The 19021-nt window shown below is 49.5% G+C and overlaps 1 protein-coding gene across 4 annotated transcripts in view; it reads left to right on the top strand.

Moving 5' to 3' along the window:
* IFT54 (intraflagellar transport 54) overlaps window positions 1–6001 on the top strand; it is a 66739-nt gene extending 60738 nt beyond the window's left edge. For all 4 annotated transcript variants that reach the window (XM_022568120.3, XM_089916118.1, XM_022568122.3 and 1 more), the window contains 2 exons: window positions 3070–3293; window positions 3831–6001. In XM_022568120.3, coding sequence (XP_022423828.2) covers window positions 3070–3293; window positions 3831–3996 — 390 coding nt within the window. In that variant the 3' untranslated portion in view covers window positions 3997–6001. The remainder of the gene's footprint in view (window positions 1–3069; window positions 3294–3830) is intronic.
* The last annotated feature ends 13020 nt before the right edge of the window (window positions 6002–19021 follow it).

Below are 19021 nucleotides of genomic sequence, written 5' to 3'. Positions count from 1 at the left end.
CGGTGGCTTCTCTTGTTGCGGAGCATGGGCTCTAGGCGCGCGGGCTTCAGTAGTTGCGGCACATGGGCTCAGTAATTGTGGCTCACAGGCTCTAGAGCGCAGGCTCAGTAATTATGACGCGTGGGCTTAGTTGCTCTGCAGCATATTGGATCTTCCCAGACCAGGGCTCGAACCCGTGTCCCCTGCATTGGCAGGCAGATTCTTAACCAATGCGCCACTAGGGAAGCCCGCAGCATGTAAGTTTTGAGACTGGCTTTTTTCACTCAGCATAACTCTCTCAAGGTCCGTCCAGGTTGTTGTGTGAATCAACAGTTCATTCCTTTTTTTATTGCCAAGTAGTATTCCATGATACAGATGTAGCATAGTTTATTTAACTACTCAGTCCTTGAAGGGCATCTGGGTTGTGTCCAGTTTTTGGCTCCTTGAATACAGCTTCTGTAAACATACCTATACAGGTTTTTGTGTGAACGTGTCTTCTCTTCTCTGGGATCAGTGCCCAGGAGTACAATTGCTGGGTTGTATGGCAGCTGCATGTTTAGCTTTTAAAGAAACTGCCAGCTGGTTTTCCAGAGCAGCTGCACCATTTTACGTTCCCACCAGCCGTGAGTGAGGGATCCAGTTTCTCTGCACCCTTCCCAGCATTTGGTGTGGTCGCTGTTTTTTGTTTTAAACATTCTGATAGGTGTGGAGTGTTATCTCATGGTGGTTCTAATTTCCATTTCCTTCATAGGTAATGATTTTGAACATCTGTTCACGTGCTCGTTGGCCTTCTGTATATCATCTTTGGTGAAATGTCTGTTCTTTTGTCCGTTTTCTAATTTGATTGTTTGCTTTTTTTGCTGTTGACTTTTGAGAGTTTTTACATTCTAGGTACTAGTCCTTCACCAGGTCTGTGGTTTGAACATATGTCCTCTCACTCTCTAGGCTTTCTTGCATGCTCTCAATAGGGTTTCTTGCCCAGCGACAGTTTTTAATTCTGATGAAGTCCAGTTTATCAGTTTTTCCTTTAATTGATCGTGCTTTCGGTGTCAAGTCAGAACTCTTTGCCTGGCCCTAAATCCCAAGGGTTTTCTTCTAGCTTTTTTTCTAGAAGTTTTATAGTTTTCTGTTTTACATTTAAGTCTGTGATCCATTTTGAGTTAATTTTTGTACAAGATGTGAGACTTAGATCAAGGTTCATTTTTCCCTGTGGATGTCCAGTTGCTCCAGTGCCTTACGTTGACTGGCTGTGTTTCCTCCACTGGATTGCTTGTGCACCTTCGTCAAAAATCAGCTGGGCATATTTGTGAGGATCTGCTTCTGGATTCTCTGTTCTGTTCCATTGATCTGTGTGTCCATCCTGCCAGTACCACCCTGTCTTGATTACTGTAGCTATCTGGGAAGTCCTGAAATTGGGTAGCCTGATTCTTCCCTCTTATTTCTTCTTTTTCAAAATGTTTTAGCTATGCTAGTTCCTTTGCCTTTCTATATAAGTTTTAGGATAATCCTGTCCATGTCTACAGAGAATTTGGGATTTTGGTAAGAATTGTATTAAACCTATATAATAGTCGGCTTGGGGAGAATTGACATCTCTACTATGTTGAATCTTGCAATTGATGAACAGGGTATGGCTCTCTCTTTTTAGATCTCCTTTGATTTATTTCATCCACATTGTGTAGTTTTCAGTATACAAGTTCTGTACATATTTGGTTAGATTTACACCTAGTATTTCTGTTTTTTGAGCAATTATAAATGGCATTGTATTTTTAATTTTGGTATCCGTGTGTTCACTGCCAGTAAATAGAAACACAGTTGATTTTTGTATGTTTATCTTGTATCCCGCAACCTTGCAGAGCTCACTTATTAGTTCTATGAGCTTGGCCTTTTATTTGTAGTCCTGTGTACTTAACACTGTCTATGTGCCAGGCGTTATGTTAAGGCTTTCCGTGTGTTTGCCAAAGGCCAGGACGTAGTGAGGCTAGGATCTTGACTCATAAATTACTTATTCACTTCATCTATTCATTTGGCAAATATTTAAGGAGCACTTATATGGACCAGATGCAGGGTGTCTGCCCTCCTGGGGCCTATGGTCTGAAACCGGAATTAGAAGTGACACAAGCGGTTATCTAACTTAATACAAGAAGTTTAAAAATAAAACAAGACGTTGATTAATTATAACCTAATGCATCTGACTCAGTGTCAGTGGGTAAAGCAGGGACCTTTAGTCAGCCTGTGTGGAGTGGGGGCACCCAGGGGGGACTTGCTAAACATTGTTCATTTCCCCAGGAAAGGTTTCCCGACCCAAACTGCTTGTTGATTCTTACATCAGTTTTTGCAGTTCAGAGACGTCTGTGGTAAAACCTCATATGAAGGGAATTAAATATTTCTTGTCCAAGAGCCCAAGAACTCCTGGCCAAAACTGCATGAAGCTCCCTGGTCACCTCCTTCACCTGCTGTGCATTAGCCCCTCCCCCGCCGACCCTGCACCCTCGATGCCCGTCACCTCCGCACCGGCCGGCCCAGGCCAGCCCTCCTCGACCTCACCTGCTGCCCCCGCGCTGCCGATGGCCGCACCCTCCGTCCGCACACCGCACCTCCCTCTCTCCACCTCGCGGCCCTCCTCTCCTCGGCTGGCGGCTGCCCTCCTCTGGCCTGGCAGGCCGGGTTGCAGAGTCGTTTGAGCTGGGAGGGTGGTGCATCAAGGAGTGAGATGCAGGGCCAGGTCCCCTTCCCGCCAGACGGTTTGGGAAGATCATCGGTGGCCCTGCCTGAGCTTTTGTAACAACAGCGGCAGTAAGTTTCTGGCCAGTTGGGAAATGAAAATCTTACCCTACAGAAATGTGCCCCTCGGGCAGCCTTCCAGGGACAGGGCCTTACGGGGCGCTGCTGACATGCTCACACAGGGCCTGGCACCCCGGGCCACTGCTGGCCTAGTCTCGCGGTCACAGGCGTGAAGCAGTGTCCCATAGCCGGGTGGGTCCCGAACCGGCACCGTCCCCACGCCCACGCCCCTTCCGCCTTTAGCAGTCCCTGTCCTGCCTTAGGAGTGAGGCTGTTGCTCTCTCTTCATTCTCTTCCCACTGACTGTAGGAGAAACTGCTCGTCTTTGAGTCGGCGTGGAAGAAGGAGAAGGACATAGTCTCCAAGGAGATAGAGAAGCTCCGTGTGTCAATCCAGACCCTGTGCAGGAGTGCACTTCCCCTGGGCAAGATCATGGACTACATCCAGGAGGATGTCGCCGCCATGCAGAACGAGTTGCAGCTGTGGCACAGCGAGAACCGGCAGCATGCTGAGGCCCTGCGGAAGGAGCAGAGGTGGGGGCCGGGGGTGCGGGGGGGAGAGCCGGGGCGGGGCCCAGGGCCCACGTGTGCCCGCAGCCCAGGGGGAGGTGGGAGAGCCGGGGCGGGGTCCGGGGCCCACGTGTGCCCGCAGCCCAGGGGGAGGGCTCCTGAGAGCCCGCGGCCCCTTGACCCTCTCTTTCTTACCTCCTCCCCCGAAGGAAACACGTTTCTTTTTCTTTTTCGTTCATAGCATAACGTGCATTTCTTTGTAGCAGTTAGAGAAGATCTGCAGTCAGTGTTCAAAAACGAGATTTAGACATTAAAACAGACAGCAAACTTTGCAGTTTGGATACCATATTTTTCATGTATCTTATCGAAATCCCCAAAGCTTTGTGACTGTAATTTGAAAGTATTTTAATTTTTCACTCTGAAAGAGTACGTTTATGTTTTTACCCTTTTTCTTTGGATGCAATGACTAATTCCCCTTTTGTTGTCTTCCACTGTTTTAATTAAGAAGCAAATGTAAAATGTGAAAGATATTTATGAGCCCCTGGCTTTGCTTTCCGTCAGCATCACAGACTGTGCCCTGGAGCCCTTGGAGGTGGAGCTGGCGGAGCTGGAGCAGCTGGTCAGAGACCAGCAGGACAGGATCTGCGCCGTGAAGGCCAGTATTCTGAAGAATGAAGAGAAAATTCAGAAAATGGTACATAGTATCCATTTGAGTTCCAGAAGGTGAAAGCTCAAACGTTTCGGAGACTAAAGTTGGTCCTCAGTTTGCACGTCGTTACTCCTTAAGTTTCCGTTTGAAGACAATGAACAGTTTACAATGTTATCCAACTAATTTTCAGAGCTTTACAAGCTTGAGGCATATTCAGTGTGTGAAAGACCATGTGTTCCTACCTTCCTCCGCTAGAATACTTGCTAGTTATAAATAGCTCTTGCAAATGCCTGTGTGAAAAGTTTCTTTACAAGCCTGTTCTTTGTATTTCTGCCATAGGCTGTTCAGTTCTGTGCCAGATCCGCCAGCAGGTAAGTGGTGCTGGCGCAGCCAGGGATGCAGGCGTCCGTGATTTCAGACTCTGAGTCTAGTGACAGGACTTTCGTGAGTCAAGCACTGAGTGAGATGGCTGTACATTTTGATAGGAGCTTCATAAATACAATGAAGCCTGAAAATGAATGAATTATATTTTTAGCTCATTTCCACTTGAAAAGGGTTAATTTCGGCCCATATCTTTATAAGGTACGCGTGAACTTTAATTTTTAACCTCTTTGTAATTGCATACACGTTATGTAATTTTCTTACTGGTCCCTTTTATCTTTTGCTTATGTTTCCAGCCCTTAAAGTTCATACATTTAAAAAGGAGGTTTGAGTATGGCCTTCATGGACATCGTCTGGACATGAGATTGTCACAGGCCCTTTCCTCACTTTCTTTAACATTTTGCCCCTGGGTTTTCGCCACGTGCACACTTGTGTCACTTGCCTCGTTCTCTCCAGAGGAGGGGCTTGCTCTCCAAGGCATCGGCATCATACCTTTTCCTTCGCACAGGTGTAAGCACCTGTGCACCTGAGAGACAGGTAGCTTAGGGAAAACTGCAAAAGGAAGACTTAAAAGGATACATGGATTTGCAAAACTTTTTTAATGTTAGCATTTTTTTGGAAATTGTTTTTTTAAAGCAAAAGTTTTCTTTTTTTTTTAACATGGTTTATATTTAGTTTTTCACTGCATATAATATTGTAAATACTTACTAAAGTCTTCAATTTGTGTATAAAGGATTTCACTGTTTGGAGACATACTTACGGGTCTTAAGGTCTGGGTCCTGATACTTTTATTTCTAGATACTGTATTTATTATGTAACCCAAGGAGGGCCATTTTAAGTGTTAGAATTTGCCTGAGAAAGTTTTGTTTCTTTAAAAGACTAGCACAAATGGCACGGTTAAGTTTTTCTTAGTGTAATTTCCAAAATAAATCTGTTACAAAGGTAGTTCTATGACTTTCGAAGCTGAGTAAGTTCAAGGTCACATTATTAAGATCTGCCATTGTGAAACATTGGTCTTCTTCTCCTTTCCGTAGTTTACTGTAAAATTCAGTTTGGCAAGGCTCCACTAATGCAGCACTGCCGGCGGGCAGGTGTGTCAGTCCCCAGCCCTCACATGCTCATAGTCTCTTTTCCACTGACTTGGATGGCAGCCATCATCCTAAAGGGACCCTGTTTTGCTTCAAGTGAAGGTGTCTGCCTTTAATGAATTTGTACATAAGACTAGAGATTTTGTGTTGCAAAAAATTACATACATTGTGAGTAAAATTTTGTATGAAGTAGTCTCTCAAATTGTATCATAAAATTTATTTTTCTTTTATACATAAATCATTAAAGATAATCAGATATTTTTTTCTATCAGTGTATGGGTTGTGCAGTTCAGTTCACACCTGGAAAAAAGCATTTATAAGCATTTGGATTTTTTTTAGTTTTCAAATGTGTGCAGTTTGTTTTTCTTTGAAGAAAGTTCAGGGAAATTTATATTTTCACTCATTGTGACACCCCTTTTCTGTATAAATTGAAGTCTTATATATGGCAGGTAAGCATTTACCAGAAATTTTAAGACCATTCAGGAAGTTTTAGGAAGTCTCTGCATGTAGTTATTACTGTATCTTATCACAAACAAATTAAATCCTGTTATTTATTATCTTGATAGAATACACAAATGGGATTATTAAATGTTTTTCTCTGCTTTGGCTTGTAAGTTTTCAAGAAGTACTGGAGTCATACTTCAGAAATTTTAATTTAAGCGACTTCCCTGGCAGTCCAGTGGTTAAGACTCTGCACTTCCACCGCAGGGGGCACGGGTTCAATCCCTGGTGGGGGGAACTAAGATCCCGCATGCCGTGTGGTGCGGCCACAGAAGAAAAAAAAAAAGAAATTAAAAGTTGAGCTGACATATTTATATTTAAAGGAAATACATAAACCTTTGGGAAAAAAAGCAAGACTAAAATTCAGGCTTTCTACTTTGATATTCATGCTTATTTTTCTTAATAAGCAACTTAAAAAATGATAACTGGGATCTGTGAAGACAGATGGTGTTACCTAGTGACAATATAAGTGCAGTTTAGGATTGGGGGGGGTCTGGAATTCTCAGTCTGTCGACAAGTGCCCCTGAAATATTCCCAGACTTCTTTTCCAGGCTGCCCTGAACTGACCGGGATGTGTCTTCTGCTGACTTGCGCAGCCCTGGGGCACACGAGCGAGAGGAGAGGTGGCTGGACCTTTACCAGCTTGGTGTCACCAGTCGCAGGCTTAGGACGACCAGTCTGCTTGAGTTCCCACAAGAATCGGGTTCAGGATGAGGCCGCACGCAGGACCCTGTGCTCAGGCGGCCGCCCTGAAGGACCGGTTTCCGCACAGACCCAGACCCCCTCCCAGCTCCGGGGTCTTCTGCCTGCTCCCAGGGGAGGCAGAGGCAGAGCGCCTCGCTCCTCATGCCCTCCCTGCCCCCAGGAGCCCACCGCCCGAGCTGGGAGGAAGCCCCAGGCCCGTCCACTCCCGGGGTGTGCTCTTGCCGTGGCGGGGCTGTGTTCACCTCTATCCTGTGATGTACTTCACTAATCGAAAGGCCTCACGTTTTCCTAAAAAGTGTTTGGGTGAGTACACTTCACACAAGCTCTGCAAGAGGGCAGAAGGAGGCCCCTGGAAGAGTCTCCTTCTGCCGCTTATGTGTGTTTTCATAAAAGGAGTTTGGGAAGGACTTTTATTTTTTTAATTCAGTGAGAGAAATGACATTTAAATGGCTCTTTAAGCTATAAAACTAGTGTTTAAGTCCATATTTAGAGCCGAGTTCCAGTTTGATTATCAGCCTCGTAAACCAAGCAAGTTGGTCTTTCTGGTGAGAAAATGGGGTTCAGGGACTTCCCTGGCTGTCCAGTGGTTAGGGCCCCGCGCTTGCACTGCCGAGGGCGCGGGTTCAGTCCCCGGTCGGGGAACTAAGATCCCACAAGCTTCGTGGTGCAGACCCCCCGCCCCCCCCAAAAAAAAACCCAAAAACGGGGTTCCGAAGGAAGTCAAGGCCTGAGTCACGGAGGCTGTGCCGGCCGGCCAGCCGAGGCGCAACCAGGGCTTTGTAAGCCAGTGTGGTGGGTGCGCTCGGTGTGCGAGGTTCCCCGGCAGCCCCGCCCTCTGCCCCCGCACCGCCGGCTCAGCACACCCCGCAGGCGCGCGGCCAGCGAGTCAGGGCAGCTCAGAGGACGCTACGCCCGCACCAGTTTTCAGCCACAGCCTGTCGGCTAATTCACAGCATCTGTCTTGTTCTTCACTGCACTCTCGGACTTCCCGTTCAATTCTCGGAAAAGGCTCTTAGCGTTGCTGTCGCCGTGACGTAACAAACCAAAAAACACTTAGGTCTGCCGTTTACGGTCCCCGTCAAAGCCAGCACTTTGCCGGGTGATGGCGGCCAGCGATCGCGGGCCTCGCTTGCCGGACCCCGGCCTGAACGCCGGGTGCGCGGTGCCTCTTGCGCCCTCCTGTACTTGGGGCGCGACGCGCACCCCCGGGAGCAGAGCCATAGTCCTGATCTGCTCAGGACGGTGACAGCCGTGCCTTTTCTTGAGGCATAATTATTAATACATCCCTTCCCCGCCTGCAGGAGGGTTCTGGTTTGGATGACAAATGACCTTCTCCCTCTCCCTATTTGATACCTAGGAGTGGTGACACATGGCCGTGAAGGGGTGACGGGGCCCCTCTGAGCGACAGGAGAGCCGTGTGGGTCCCACTGTCGCCACAGCTCTGCCGCAGGTCAGGGGGCGTTCGTGACGCGTCCACACTGCAGACAGGTGACAGGGCCTCTGCTTGCCCAGGGCAAGACGCGGACGTGTGTCTTGGTTTCATGACTGTTGCAGGGCCTTCCCCAAAGGCTCCCGTCTGAGCTGATGTTGCCTGAAGGGAATCGCAGGGGCCCTGTTGGACGCCCTTCCAGCTATCTGGATGGAGCTGCAGGAGGTGGGTCTGTGCTGTGTGCAGCTGGCATGACCTTGACCGGGCAGGACAGAGGCCCCGGAGAACCTCCCCGGGCCGCGGCAAGATGGGACCAGGCAGACCCTGCCTGGAGGAGAGCGGCAGGAGGAACCCCAGGGCTCCTGGCACCACAGTCAGCACGCGCTGGGCGCGCGGAGACGCCCCCCGCCCCGAGGTATTCCGTGGTGAAGCCGGCACAGCGCGACCTCAGGGGATGCCCGTGGAAGCGAGGCCCGGCTGGTCCGCGTGGACGGCAGGGCTGGGCCATGTTCCCACGGAGCCCGGCGTGACATCCGATGACAGTGTTATGTGTAAATGTCTTTTTAAAAAAGAAAATGACCGTTAACTGCTCTCACGTATCAGTATTCTTAGTCATTCCACATTTTTGTATGTGGCATAACTATAATTTTAAAAATATGTCTTCCATATTTTTATTTAAAGTGCTTTTTTAAGAAATAGATTATATATTAACATGGATGAATAAGTGGTGCAAAAGGTCTGCAGCGAGCGGTCTCCCCCTTCTCATCCCCGTCTGCCCTGTTTCTTCTTGCCCCTGTAGGCAGCCTCTTTTATTAGATTCTCCTTTATCTCTCTGTTTCTTTAGGGAAATATGAATACATATTTTTATACTCCCACAACACACAGTATCGCGAAAGGTAGAATGCTATATATATGCCATTCTGCATCTTGGTTTTTAAAATTTTCCCAGATCCTGGGGACTGCGCCCTGCCAGTCCCTAGAGGCCATCGTCATTCCCTGCAGAGCCATGCGGAGTGTCCCAAGGACGTGCCCGGTGCGTGCGGCCCAGTTCCCTGTCGCTGGCCTCGGGTGGTTTCCAGCCTTGCGCAGTGACCGACCTTGTTTTGCTTCGTTTTTTACGTGTGCAGGTGTGTCCGTGGATGGACACCCAGAAACGAGGTTGCCGGGTTGCTGGGTAGACGCACCGTAATGTCGGCACCTCAGCTTCAAGGCGATGGTTGTGGGCTGTGCTTTTTGGTCTCCCGCCAGTACAGGTGCAGGCGTGTCTGCCTCGCCACAGCCTTTCCAGCGGCGTATTGTCACACATTTGGCCTTTTGTTACTCTGACAGGTGAGAAAGCGGATCTCAGTGAGGTTTAATTTGCACTTCTCTTTTTTCGAATGGCTTCGAGCATCTGGCCGTGTGTTTAAGGACTGTTTGCTTTCTGTGAACTGAGTCTTCTGATCAGCTGCCCTTGATTCTGGTGGACTCTTGGCCTTTTTCTTCTGATTTGTTTCTAGAAGCCCTTTGTGTCTTGCGTTGTAAATATTATTTTCCACTTTGCCTTTCACCCAAAGTGATGCTAAACAAATAACGATGCTAATCATCCTCATTTTTTTTTTTTTTTTTTTGCTGTACGCGGGCCTCTCACTGCTGTGGCCTCTCCCGTTGCGGAGCACAGGCTCCGGACGCGCAGGCTCAGCGGCCATGGCTCACGGGCCCAGCCGCTCGGCGGCATGTGGGATCTTCCCGGACCGGGGCACGAACCCGTGTCCCCTGCATCGGCAGGCGGACTTTGAACCACTGCGCCACCAGGGAAGCCCCATCCTCATTTTGTAACCGACTTGACGGATGGTCCCTCTGGTGCCACTGCTCAGAGCGGTGTTGACCGCTGCTTTAAGGTACTTTTATCACGTTGAAAACACGTCCTATTCCCGGCTCACAAAGAGTGATCAACACGAGTGGATGTTGAATCGTTCTTTTCTGTTAGGGAGAGTGTACCTGTTTCTCCTTTGGCCTGGTGATGTGATATTCTAGGTCACCTGATGTCAGAATATCCTTACAGTCATAGATCAGATCCTGCCTCATCAGGATGGATTATTCTTTTGCTCTACCAATTAGTTGTGTTACATAGTCATTATTCCAGGATTTCCTGTTGCCGGGGCTGCAGGGGCGCCCTCTGTTGTTCCGTTTACCCCAGCCCTCTGTGGTTCTCTGTCCCTGGGGTGCGGCCCCCCAGCACTCCTGCCCGCCCCGGGCTGCAGCTCCGGACCCAGCACACTTCCCTGCCTGCAGTGCCCTGAAGCGGACAGTGCTTGTCGCTGCCTCACAGAGGGGGAGGGGGAGAAGGTTTCAGTAGGAGGTGTTGCCCCTCCAGTGGCTGCTGCTCCCTTTCCCAGGTCTACACCGCGAGGGATACATGGTGAAAAGCTGTCCAGCGTCTTCTGGGAGGTTGTGGAGGACACCCGCAGGAGGCTGGCCCCCGCTCCAGGCTTTCTCCCTTCTGGCTTGGGCTCTGCCCTCTTTTGGGTTCTGTGCCGGGTGCTTGTCCTGTGGCCTCAGCTCCCAGCTCAAGAAAAGTCTCAGGCTTGTGCAGCCTTTTTCCCCAAGTGGAGCAGGACGTTCTCCTCTGCCGGTCCTGGGGGCTGGTTCCTGGGTCTTGCTCTGAACTGTAGACTCAAAGCCCCCGATGGACCTGAAAATCAAAGGTCGGGCCAGATAGTGACTTGCTGCCATCACTGGTCTCTGTCGTGTCCATGGATCACGCCACAGTGTTTCAAAGCCCCAACAAGGTTCATCATCAACAGTAAGGGGCAGACGGGCCAGTATCTGAAGGCTGAGGGTGGCGTGCTGGCTGGGGGCACGTCTCACTGGCCGCCAGGATTACAGACGGGATGCGCCCCCCCATGACCCCTGGACCTTTCCCCCAGCCCCCCAACCAGGACTTGAGCCATGTCTCTCCTCCGCTGGCAGAGAAGAACAAAGGTGCCCCACGGGGGAGTGCAGGTCCCTCTCCCTGCCGGACCCCACCTCTCCGGGTGAATCCTGCCCTTGCCGAGGTGGTCACCTCTGGTGACAGATGCTTTTCTTTCCCTTAAACCCCACAGGCAAAGGCAGACCTGGTGGGAAGGAGGCCAGTGGCCTGGGGAGAGCTCGGGACTTGGAGGCTGTGTGGCCTGGGTGTCCCCGCACACCATCTCTGAGCTGTAGATGCCTGGGGACGGGGTTGCCATGACCCCTCAGCATCAGGGGGCTTCTCAAGAGCGTTCCAGCTCACACAGGGTCTCCTGGGGGCTCCTCAGCCCCTTCATCCTTCAGGGCAGGTGGGCTGTGTCCCCATCTTGCTGGAGGGTCGCACATCTCCTTCCTGGCTCGAGGAGAGAATGTGCCGCAGACGCACAGTTAAGTCCAGGACTGTCCCCTCGTCCGTGTTTGGATCGCTGGCTACGAGCGTTTTCCTGTGAGAGACCGGACTGTGGTCTAAGCTGAGGTCTTAGGAGAGGCCTGCCCAGGCCTTGGCCTGAGGACACCCAGAGCTGGACACAAAAGGGGCAGCTTTGCCTCGGCCTGTGGCCACTGAGGGGACTCGGGCCTCCTGGCTGGTGGCACCGAGGAGCGATATGGTCCCAAAGCCGGGCATGGGGCCCCTTGGGGCTGAGGGCCCTGACAGTTCTGGGAGGCGCTGTCTTCATAAAGCACATGAAGTCCTCTGACCTGGGCAGTGAGGGGCCAGCCCGGCCCTCCCAGACTCCCAGCTTCCTGAGTGCAGACGTGTCCACCCTGCCTAGGGGACAGACAGATGGGGCTGGGTGGGCACAGGTCTCCCTGGGGCTCCGGCTGTCGTCCTGGTCGCGAGCCACAGGGCGCGTGGAGGGGCGGGACCAGGCAGGGCTGGCTGCCGGCTCCCCCCAGGACAGGAGGCCGAGGGTGGGCAAGTGGAGGACAGCCCAACACGGGACTGCACTCCAGCCAGCACGGTGGGCTGCCCGGGTCCAGCTCTGCTGTGTGGACCCTTAGCTTCCTCTGCCCGGGGGGTGGAGGAGGGGTGCCCAGGAGTGTGGGCAAGGGTGCGGCACAGGGAAGGGCCAGGGAAGCGGCGAGTCTGCGTTCCCGGGGGGTGCAGAACATGGGCAGGGTGCAGGCCTCAGGGACGCAAACGGACCTTTCTCCCCGAAACCTGGAAATTGAACAGTAAAAATTCAAATCCCAGTGACGTTATTGAAGAAATGTAAGCTGATCACATACGATGAGGCTCTAGTAATTGTAACAGAGTGGAACCGGTGTAGGAAAACATGAACCACTGAAATAGCACAGGACCCCCCTCCAGACACATAAGTCTAGGAATTCTGATTTCTGATAAATGTGGTTACTTCAACGCAGAAGTATTTCAGATTGGTGTCCAAATAAATGGCATTGGAACGTATGGTTTTCCACACGGCAAAACTATTACATACAAAAATAAATTCCAAGAAATTAAACAGTTCAAAACATGAGAATACCGGAAGAAAATAATTGGAGAATATTTTATATTGATAATATGTATAAATGTTTATATAATTTATTGATATATTTATTATACTATTAATACATTTGGTATTTATGATAGTTCTATTTTGTGAGAGGCAGTGTAATGTATTGGAATAAAGCACTTAGAAGAGAGGGTACTAAGTGCTAAACATATTTTAAGGTGAAGAAGAACTTCCTAAAAAAGACATTTTCAGAAATCTTAAGTGAAAAAAATTATATATACTTGGCTCTATAAGAAATAAAAATTTCTGTATAGCCAAGCAAAAGTGAAAAATGGTTCACTGGGAGAAATACTTGCAATGTCTGTAACAAAGAGTTAATATTCATAAGAGGCAAAGACTTTCTAATTAATAAGAAAAATACTTATGGCCCAATTGAATGATGGAAGGAAGTGACAAAATAGGCAGTCAATTCATGGAAGGAGCCAGAAACCAACGTTTGGCCTTATCATCAACGGATAAAGGGGCCGAGAGCTCGGGAGTCCAGGCTGGAGAGAGTGACTCGGGTTCAGACCCCAGCAGGTCAGGGTGCCCAGCCCTCACTCCTTTGTTAGCTGGTGACTTTGGGCAAATGGCCTAAACTTTTGCCTCACTTGCCCATGTGTTTGATTGGGTTAATCCACATGGCACCGGCTTCATAGTTTGTTGTCAGAGGATAAATATGTTCCTGGTTATAGAGTACAAAGATCAATAATTGGCACGTAGTACGGGCTATATAAGTATCGACTAATATTCACGTAATGTAACATGAGCATCGCACTGGCACAAGTTTTCAGCTGGCAGGGGTTAGAAAGATTAATAATGCATGGTGTGGGGCTTCCCTGGTGGCGCAGTGGTTGAGAGTCGGCCTGCCGAGGCAGGGGACACGGGGTCGTGCCCCGGTCCGGTAAGATCCCACGTGCCGCAGAGCGGCTGGGCCCGTGAGCCGTGGCCGCTGAGCCTGCGCGTCCGGAGCCTGTGCTCCGCAACGGGAGAGGCCACAGCAGTGAGAGGCCCGCGTACCACAAAAAAAAAAAATAATAATAATGCATGGTGTGGTTGAGGATGTGGTGTGTAAGTCGGTCAGTATTTTTAGAGGGCATTCTGGAAGTACTTCTCAAAATTAAAAACAGGAATATTTGGCTGACTGAAGAAAAAGCTGGAGCAGGGAGATGACCACTGTCTTCAGATAAAAGGTCCGGTGGGTGGAGGAACCTTCAAATAAAAGGTTCTCTGTGGCCCTAGCACTGACGTGTGGATGCGAAATATAGGGAGATGGCCTTGGCCCTGTGTAAGAAATAAGTCTCCATTCAGACGGAGCGGTCCGTAGGTGGTGTGGATAGCGAGCTCCCCGCCTCAGGAGGTGTGCAAGCAGAGGCTGGTTGGCCACTTCCCAGGGATGCCTTGGGGGGTTCGCTGGAGGCTCCCTCTGCTTCTTCAGGCCTTGCCCACCACAAGGAATGACCCATCCCTCTAGCCCAGATCTCCACCCACCCTCCTCCCGGCTCTACCTGCTGACTCTGCCAGGTCAGCAGATGTGGTCTTCAGGAGCCCCTGCAGGCTGAGCCCGGCTGTGCTTCCTGCCCCCCTGATGGACCTGCAGCCTCCATTCCCCTCCGCTGCTCAAAGTTTGCCGGGAGAGGCCTCGCCTTGCCCTCCTCCAGCCAGGTGTGGATGTCATCGTTCTCTCCTGAATACAAACCGCCTTTCAGGGGGTTTCATCGTGGCCCCAGGAAACTGGGGGTGACGGGCAGGCAGCTTCAGGGGGATGTGCCTCTCAGGACAGAGACCGATCGGGACAAGAGCATTTGCTTATTTTTCTGTTTCACTTTCAAGCAGCCTGGGACCCTTCCAGGGTGTTCCAGAGTTTTTCATTTAAACCCCGGGGAAAGCTGTCCTCTGCGATCGCGTGCCTGGCACTGGCTCTCTGGGTTGGCTGTAGCTGCCCTGCGGGTTTCCATGGCTTGGCACCTTGGTCAGGGCCTGGAATTCCCTCTGTCAGGGAAGCCCCTTCTGCTCTTTTGTTAGAGATACAGGGAAAAAGAGAGAGCCCTCCTGGCATGGAATTGTTTACAGAGATCTTTCCCTCCCACCTTCTCATGTGAGCCTCTCTGGGGCTGGGAGTCAGGCCTTAGCTACCCATTTTACAGATGAGAAAACCGAGGCTGTGTTAGCAAGTCTCAGGCCTCTGCCAGGTCTAAGCCCCAGGCATGTTGTCCGGCTGCCTTTGAGGTGAGCAAACCTGGGCTGAGCTGAAGAGCGTGGAGGCCGGGTCCAGGGCTGCTGGCCTTTGGGCTGAGAACACATCGCTTGCCGGTCCCCGGGGTGGGTTCCTTGTTCTGTCATCTGGGTGAGCACACAGCTAAGAAAGGGCGAGTCAGTGATTTCTAAAAGCCCGTTTGTTGTTTTGGCTGGTGCCCCAGCAAGAACGCCTCCCCGCCCGAGTCTGTAGGATGACGGTCACCCCCTGCCCGTCTCAAACCACACACCTGAGCCAAGACCTTGATACGTGGCCCGTCAGCCCAAGGGCCACAGCCACTGGGCGCATTGGCAGGACCCACCAACCCACCGGGCGCAGCAGGTGCAGCACTTTGAGGGGCCCGGGAAAGCGTTGTAACTTTTTATAATAAAAAAAATTAACTTTTAGGTCAGAGTAAATGTTTGAATATATAATATTAATACATCTGCCTTTATAACAATGTGGTTGTAAAATAGAATTTTTAATATTTTTTGTGAAAGAAGGGCCCACAAAGGCAAAAGTGCCACGGACCATCGTGCAGTCTGAGTGCCGCCCGGCCGCTGGGGCTCACGCCCGTCCTGTCCCCAGTGTGGCTGGACCCACCTCGAAGGTGACCTCATTCCTCACTTTACCCAGACACACCCAGGGAGTGGAGCAGAGCTGCATTCTTCCGATCGGTTTTCCATTTCCAGGGATTATGGTTCTGAAGGAAAGCATCTTTGGGGCAGTTTCAGTACAAACACCGGGATGTATTTAAAAATAGAACTTGCAAATGGAAGCTCTTAAACCGTGGCTTTTAGGCGGGCATTAAGCTCGTTCGCATGGATGCAAAATCAGAACCTCATGTCAGCGCGTGGACGTGCCTCTTGCAGCCCGCAGTGCTGTGGAAGGAGGCTGTCCCCTTAGCAGCGGCTTCTGTGTCCCGCTGCCAGCACAGCCCTGCGGGCAGGGCTTGTGGACCAGCCTCCAGCCCTCCGCAAGCCTCTCTCCTATCGCCTGTAAAACTGCACACCCATCTCAGTATTTCCCCTATTTTTACAGCTGCCAGAACAACCATTTGTGGTTTTAAAATAAAACTCTTATTAGACTCCTTAGCAACGGAATGGAAAGGTCACAGTTTATAAAGAGAATTGTCTCTGGGGTGAGCATTCCCCTCGTTGTCCCCTCAGGAGGAGCCTTGCAGGGCCCTGCCTGAGGGGCACCTCCAGGGCCACATGCCCCAGACACTGGCACCCCGAGGGCCAGAGCACAGGTCGAGGGGTGCACGGTGAGCGATTGTTAAACTTTCCGGAATTCTGCGAGCTGTTGTGTTAAAAAACAAAAGTAGTGGATACTGAAAACTCATCGCTTCTTAATTATTTTATCACTTTCTACTCTTCGCTCTGCCTCGGGGCCTGTCTGTATGGTGGAATACCACTGTGTGTGGCATCTCTCCCTGAATCCAAATTCAGTTAAGTCCCTTTTGGCCAAGGTTGAAGTATTTACACCATGGAAACCGGCAACTTTGATAGAGTGAAAGTGATAATAAAGTATGCGTGTCTGCAGCCATTACATGGTGAATAGCACAAAAAACGAAGGCAATTCATTCCAGCGCTCAAAAGTGATTGTTCAGTTCAGCAAAGTCATCACTCGTGTCATTGCCAAACAACCGAAGTTCCTCTGCAGGAATTGTATTTCTTTTCTCTTACTTGTTAAAATAAATGAAAACGGTAACCGACATTCAGGTCAGAGCTACATTTGTTTGTCAGTCACAGCCATAGGTTGACTATGAACACAAGAGTTCAGCAAAAATCCACAAAAACATTCTGTGAGAATCGATTATCGACCTCTGTGGAATTTATAATATCGTATATCTTATTGTTTGTAAGTTGTGTGCTACACATATTTATACCACTAGTATTTTGAGAATATATTTTTATGTATTGTCTCGTTGATATTTATAATTCCCTTCCCTCCGATCAGGGGAGGAGACGTCTTCCGTTTGGACCTCTGGTTCTGACTGGGGGCTGGAGGGCCTCCTGAAAGTTCTGAGTCCCCTTGATTTAGCAGGCTCTGGGGTACTGAGGTGCTTCCCGGGGTCTGGCACGGTCGGCTGGGGCTCCAGGATGAGAGGAGAGCCAGAGGACTTAGGGGGGCATTGAAGACAGAGCAGAACTGGCCTCATCGACTCCAGGGGTCCCGCCGGTGGCACCCCTCACCTGGGAAGGCAGAGGATGGAAGTGGGGGTCTCGTGTCCTTCTCTGACCACCCAGTGCCCTTCCATCAATCCTGCTTGAGTGGCTGGATCAACACCCAGGGGAACAAAAGTTGGGTGCTGGGGGTTCCTTGTGCTCCGCCCACACAGCTACTGTTACTTTTGTCCCAGTGACGTTCATTGTTTCGGTTTCCTGCTTACTTAGTTTTTGTTCGGTTAGAAAACAGCATCAGGAAGGAAATAAACATGACTCATAATCCCATCTTCCAAAGTTAACGATTTATATACGCTGGTTGCTGGTATCTGTTTTCCCATCTTTAAATTTCTTTTTCCTTTACAATCGCATCTGTTTTTTATGCATATGCAACACGTACACATCAGCCACATATTCACACTGTTGAGACAATGTGGCTTATATTGTTACTCAACGTTGACTTCTTATCTTCAGGAAAGAATTTAGTGTATTTCCCCCTTGTCATTTTGTTCTCTTAACCGTCATTTTGATAGCTGAATACTGTTTCATTGAATGGAGGACTTATTTTGGTTCAGCTGCAAATATTTTCTCATTCCATAATCATTTCTTCTTTGGCCTGTTGTCAGATACGTACTTCCCCCTCCCCCGTTTTATCTTTTTGTTCTTGGTTTCTGGTTTGATTGCATCACATGAGAGAATGGGACCAGCCACACCTCTGAGCTGAGTGGAGGCTGCATATGCACATGGCCTGGCATGTAGTCAATTTCGTAAACTGCCATGTAACTTTTTTTCACAATTTATCACTTTATTGGGCTTAACAAACAACGTTTTGACATGTCATTATCCCCCCTTTTATTCTTATTGTGGTAAAATACACATAACATGAAATTCACTCTTAACCATTTTTCCGTGTATATTCAGTGGCGTTAAGCACGTTCACCTTGTTGTGCAACCGCCACCTCACCCATTGCCAGAACTTTTGCATCTTCCCGAACGGAAACTCTGTCCCCATTAAACACTAACTCCCCATCCCTCCTCCTCCAGTCCTGGCGACACTCATTTTACTTTCTGTGTCGATGAATCTGAATCTGACTCTTCCAGGGACCTCATATAAGTGGGGTCAGGCACTATTTGTCGTTTTGTGACTGGCTCCTTTCACTCAGCACGGTGTCTTCAAGGTTCATCCATGTCGTAGCCCGTGTCAGAATTTCATTTCTTTTCAAGGCTGAATAACATTGCATGCTGTGGTTGGACCCCACTTTGTTCACCCACTCACTTGTCAGTGGATACCTGGGCTGCTTTCACCTCTTGGCTATTGTGAATAGTGCCGCTATGAGTGTGGGTGTGCAAATATCTATTTGCATGCTTGCTTTCCATTTTTTTTTGGATACATACCCAGAATTGGAATTGCTGGATCATATGGTATTTCTCTGTTTAATTTGTTGAGGAACCACCATACTTGCCTAACTTGTTCTTCTCACGTTAGTTTGAAAAGAATCTGTACTTTCAAATTGTTGCATACCATGTTGTATCTATATTTGCCCATTCTGTCAAGCTTATTTTGAGTGTGGAAATAACCCTGCAAGCTCACTAAAGGTTGCCCAGAGAGTGAGTCAGTGGGAACCACTCTGCCCTCACCCACTCTGCCTTCTTTTCATGGGGGGCAGGCTGTACACCCAGTATCCCCGGCATCCCAGGCCATGACATCACCATCTCTGGGGCTGTTGGCAGCCTTCTCGGGCCCCCTGTCTTTGTAAAAAATTGTACTCCGAGTGGGACTTAAACTAAACAGACTTCCTCTAGGAAACACACACAATCACACTGCTGTGGAAGTTGCTTTTATGGACATTTCCCTGAGAAATATTCCTCTCTGGAAAAATAAATTCACAGGATGTAATTAAAACCATTATATGTGTATGTTGGCCTGGGCGTTTCTTAAGTGCTTCACCAAATGGGCCACCAAATAAAGAAATGAAGGCCGGCTTTGTTCACATCTAGTAACAATGACCTTTATTAACTGTAACCTAGGATGTTCTTCTGTTACTTTATGGATTCAGAAGTAGCCTTTCATCGGGCCCTTGTGCAGGGGGTGCACCCTTGGTCCTGAC

This window comes from Delphinapterus leucas, chromosome 8, assembly GCF_059928025.1.
Source record: "Delphinapterus leucas isolate spDelLeu-1000000601 "Yukka" chromosome 8, BTC_Dleu_Yukka2, whole genome shotgun sequence".
NCBI lineage: Eukaryota > Metazoa > Chordata > Mammalia > Artiodactyla > Monodontidae > Delphinapterus > Delphinapterus leucas.
Note: the sequence above shows the minus strand (reverse complement) of the source record. Positions and strands in the feature narration are given on the sequence as shown.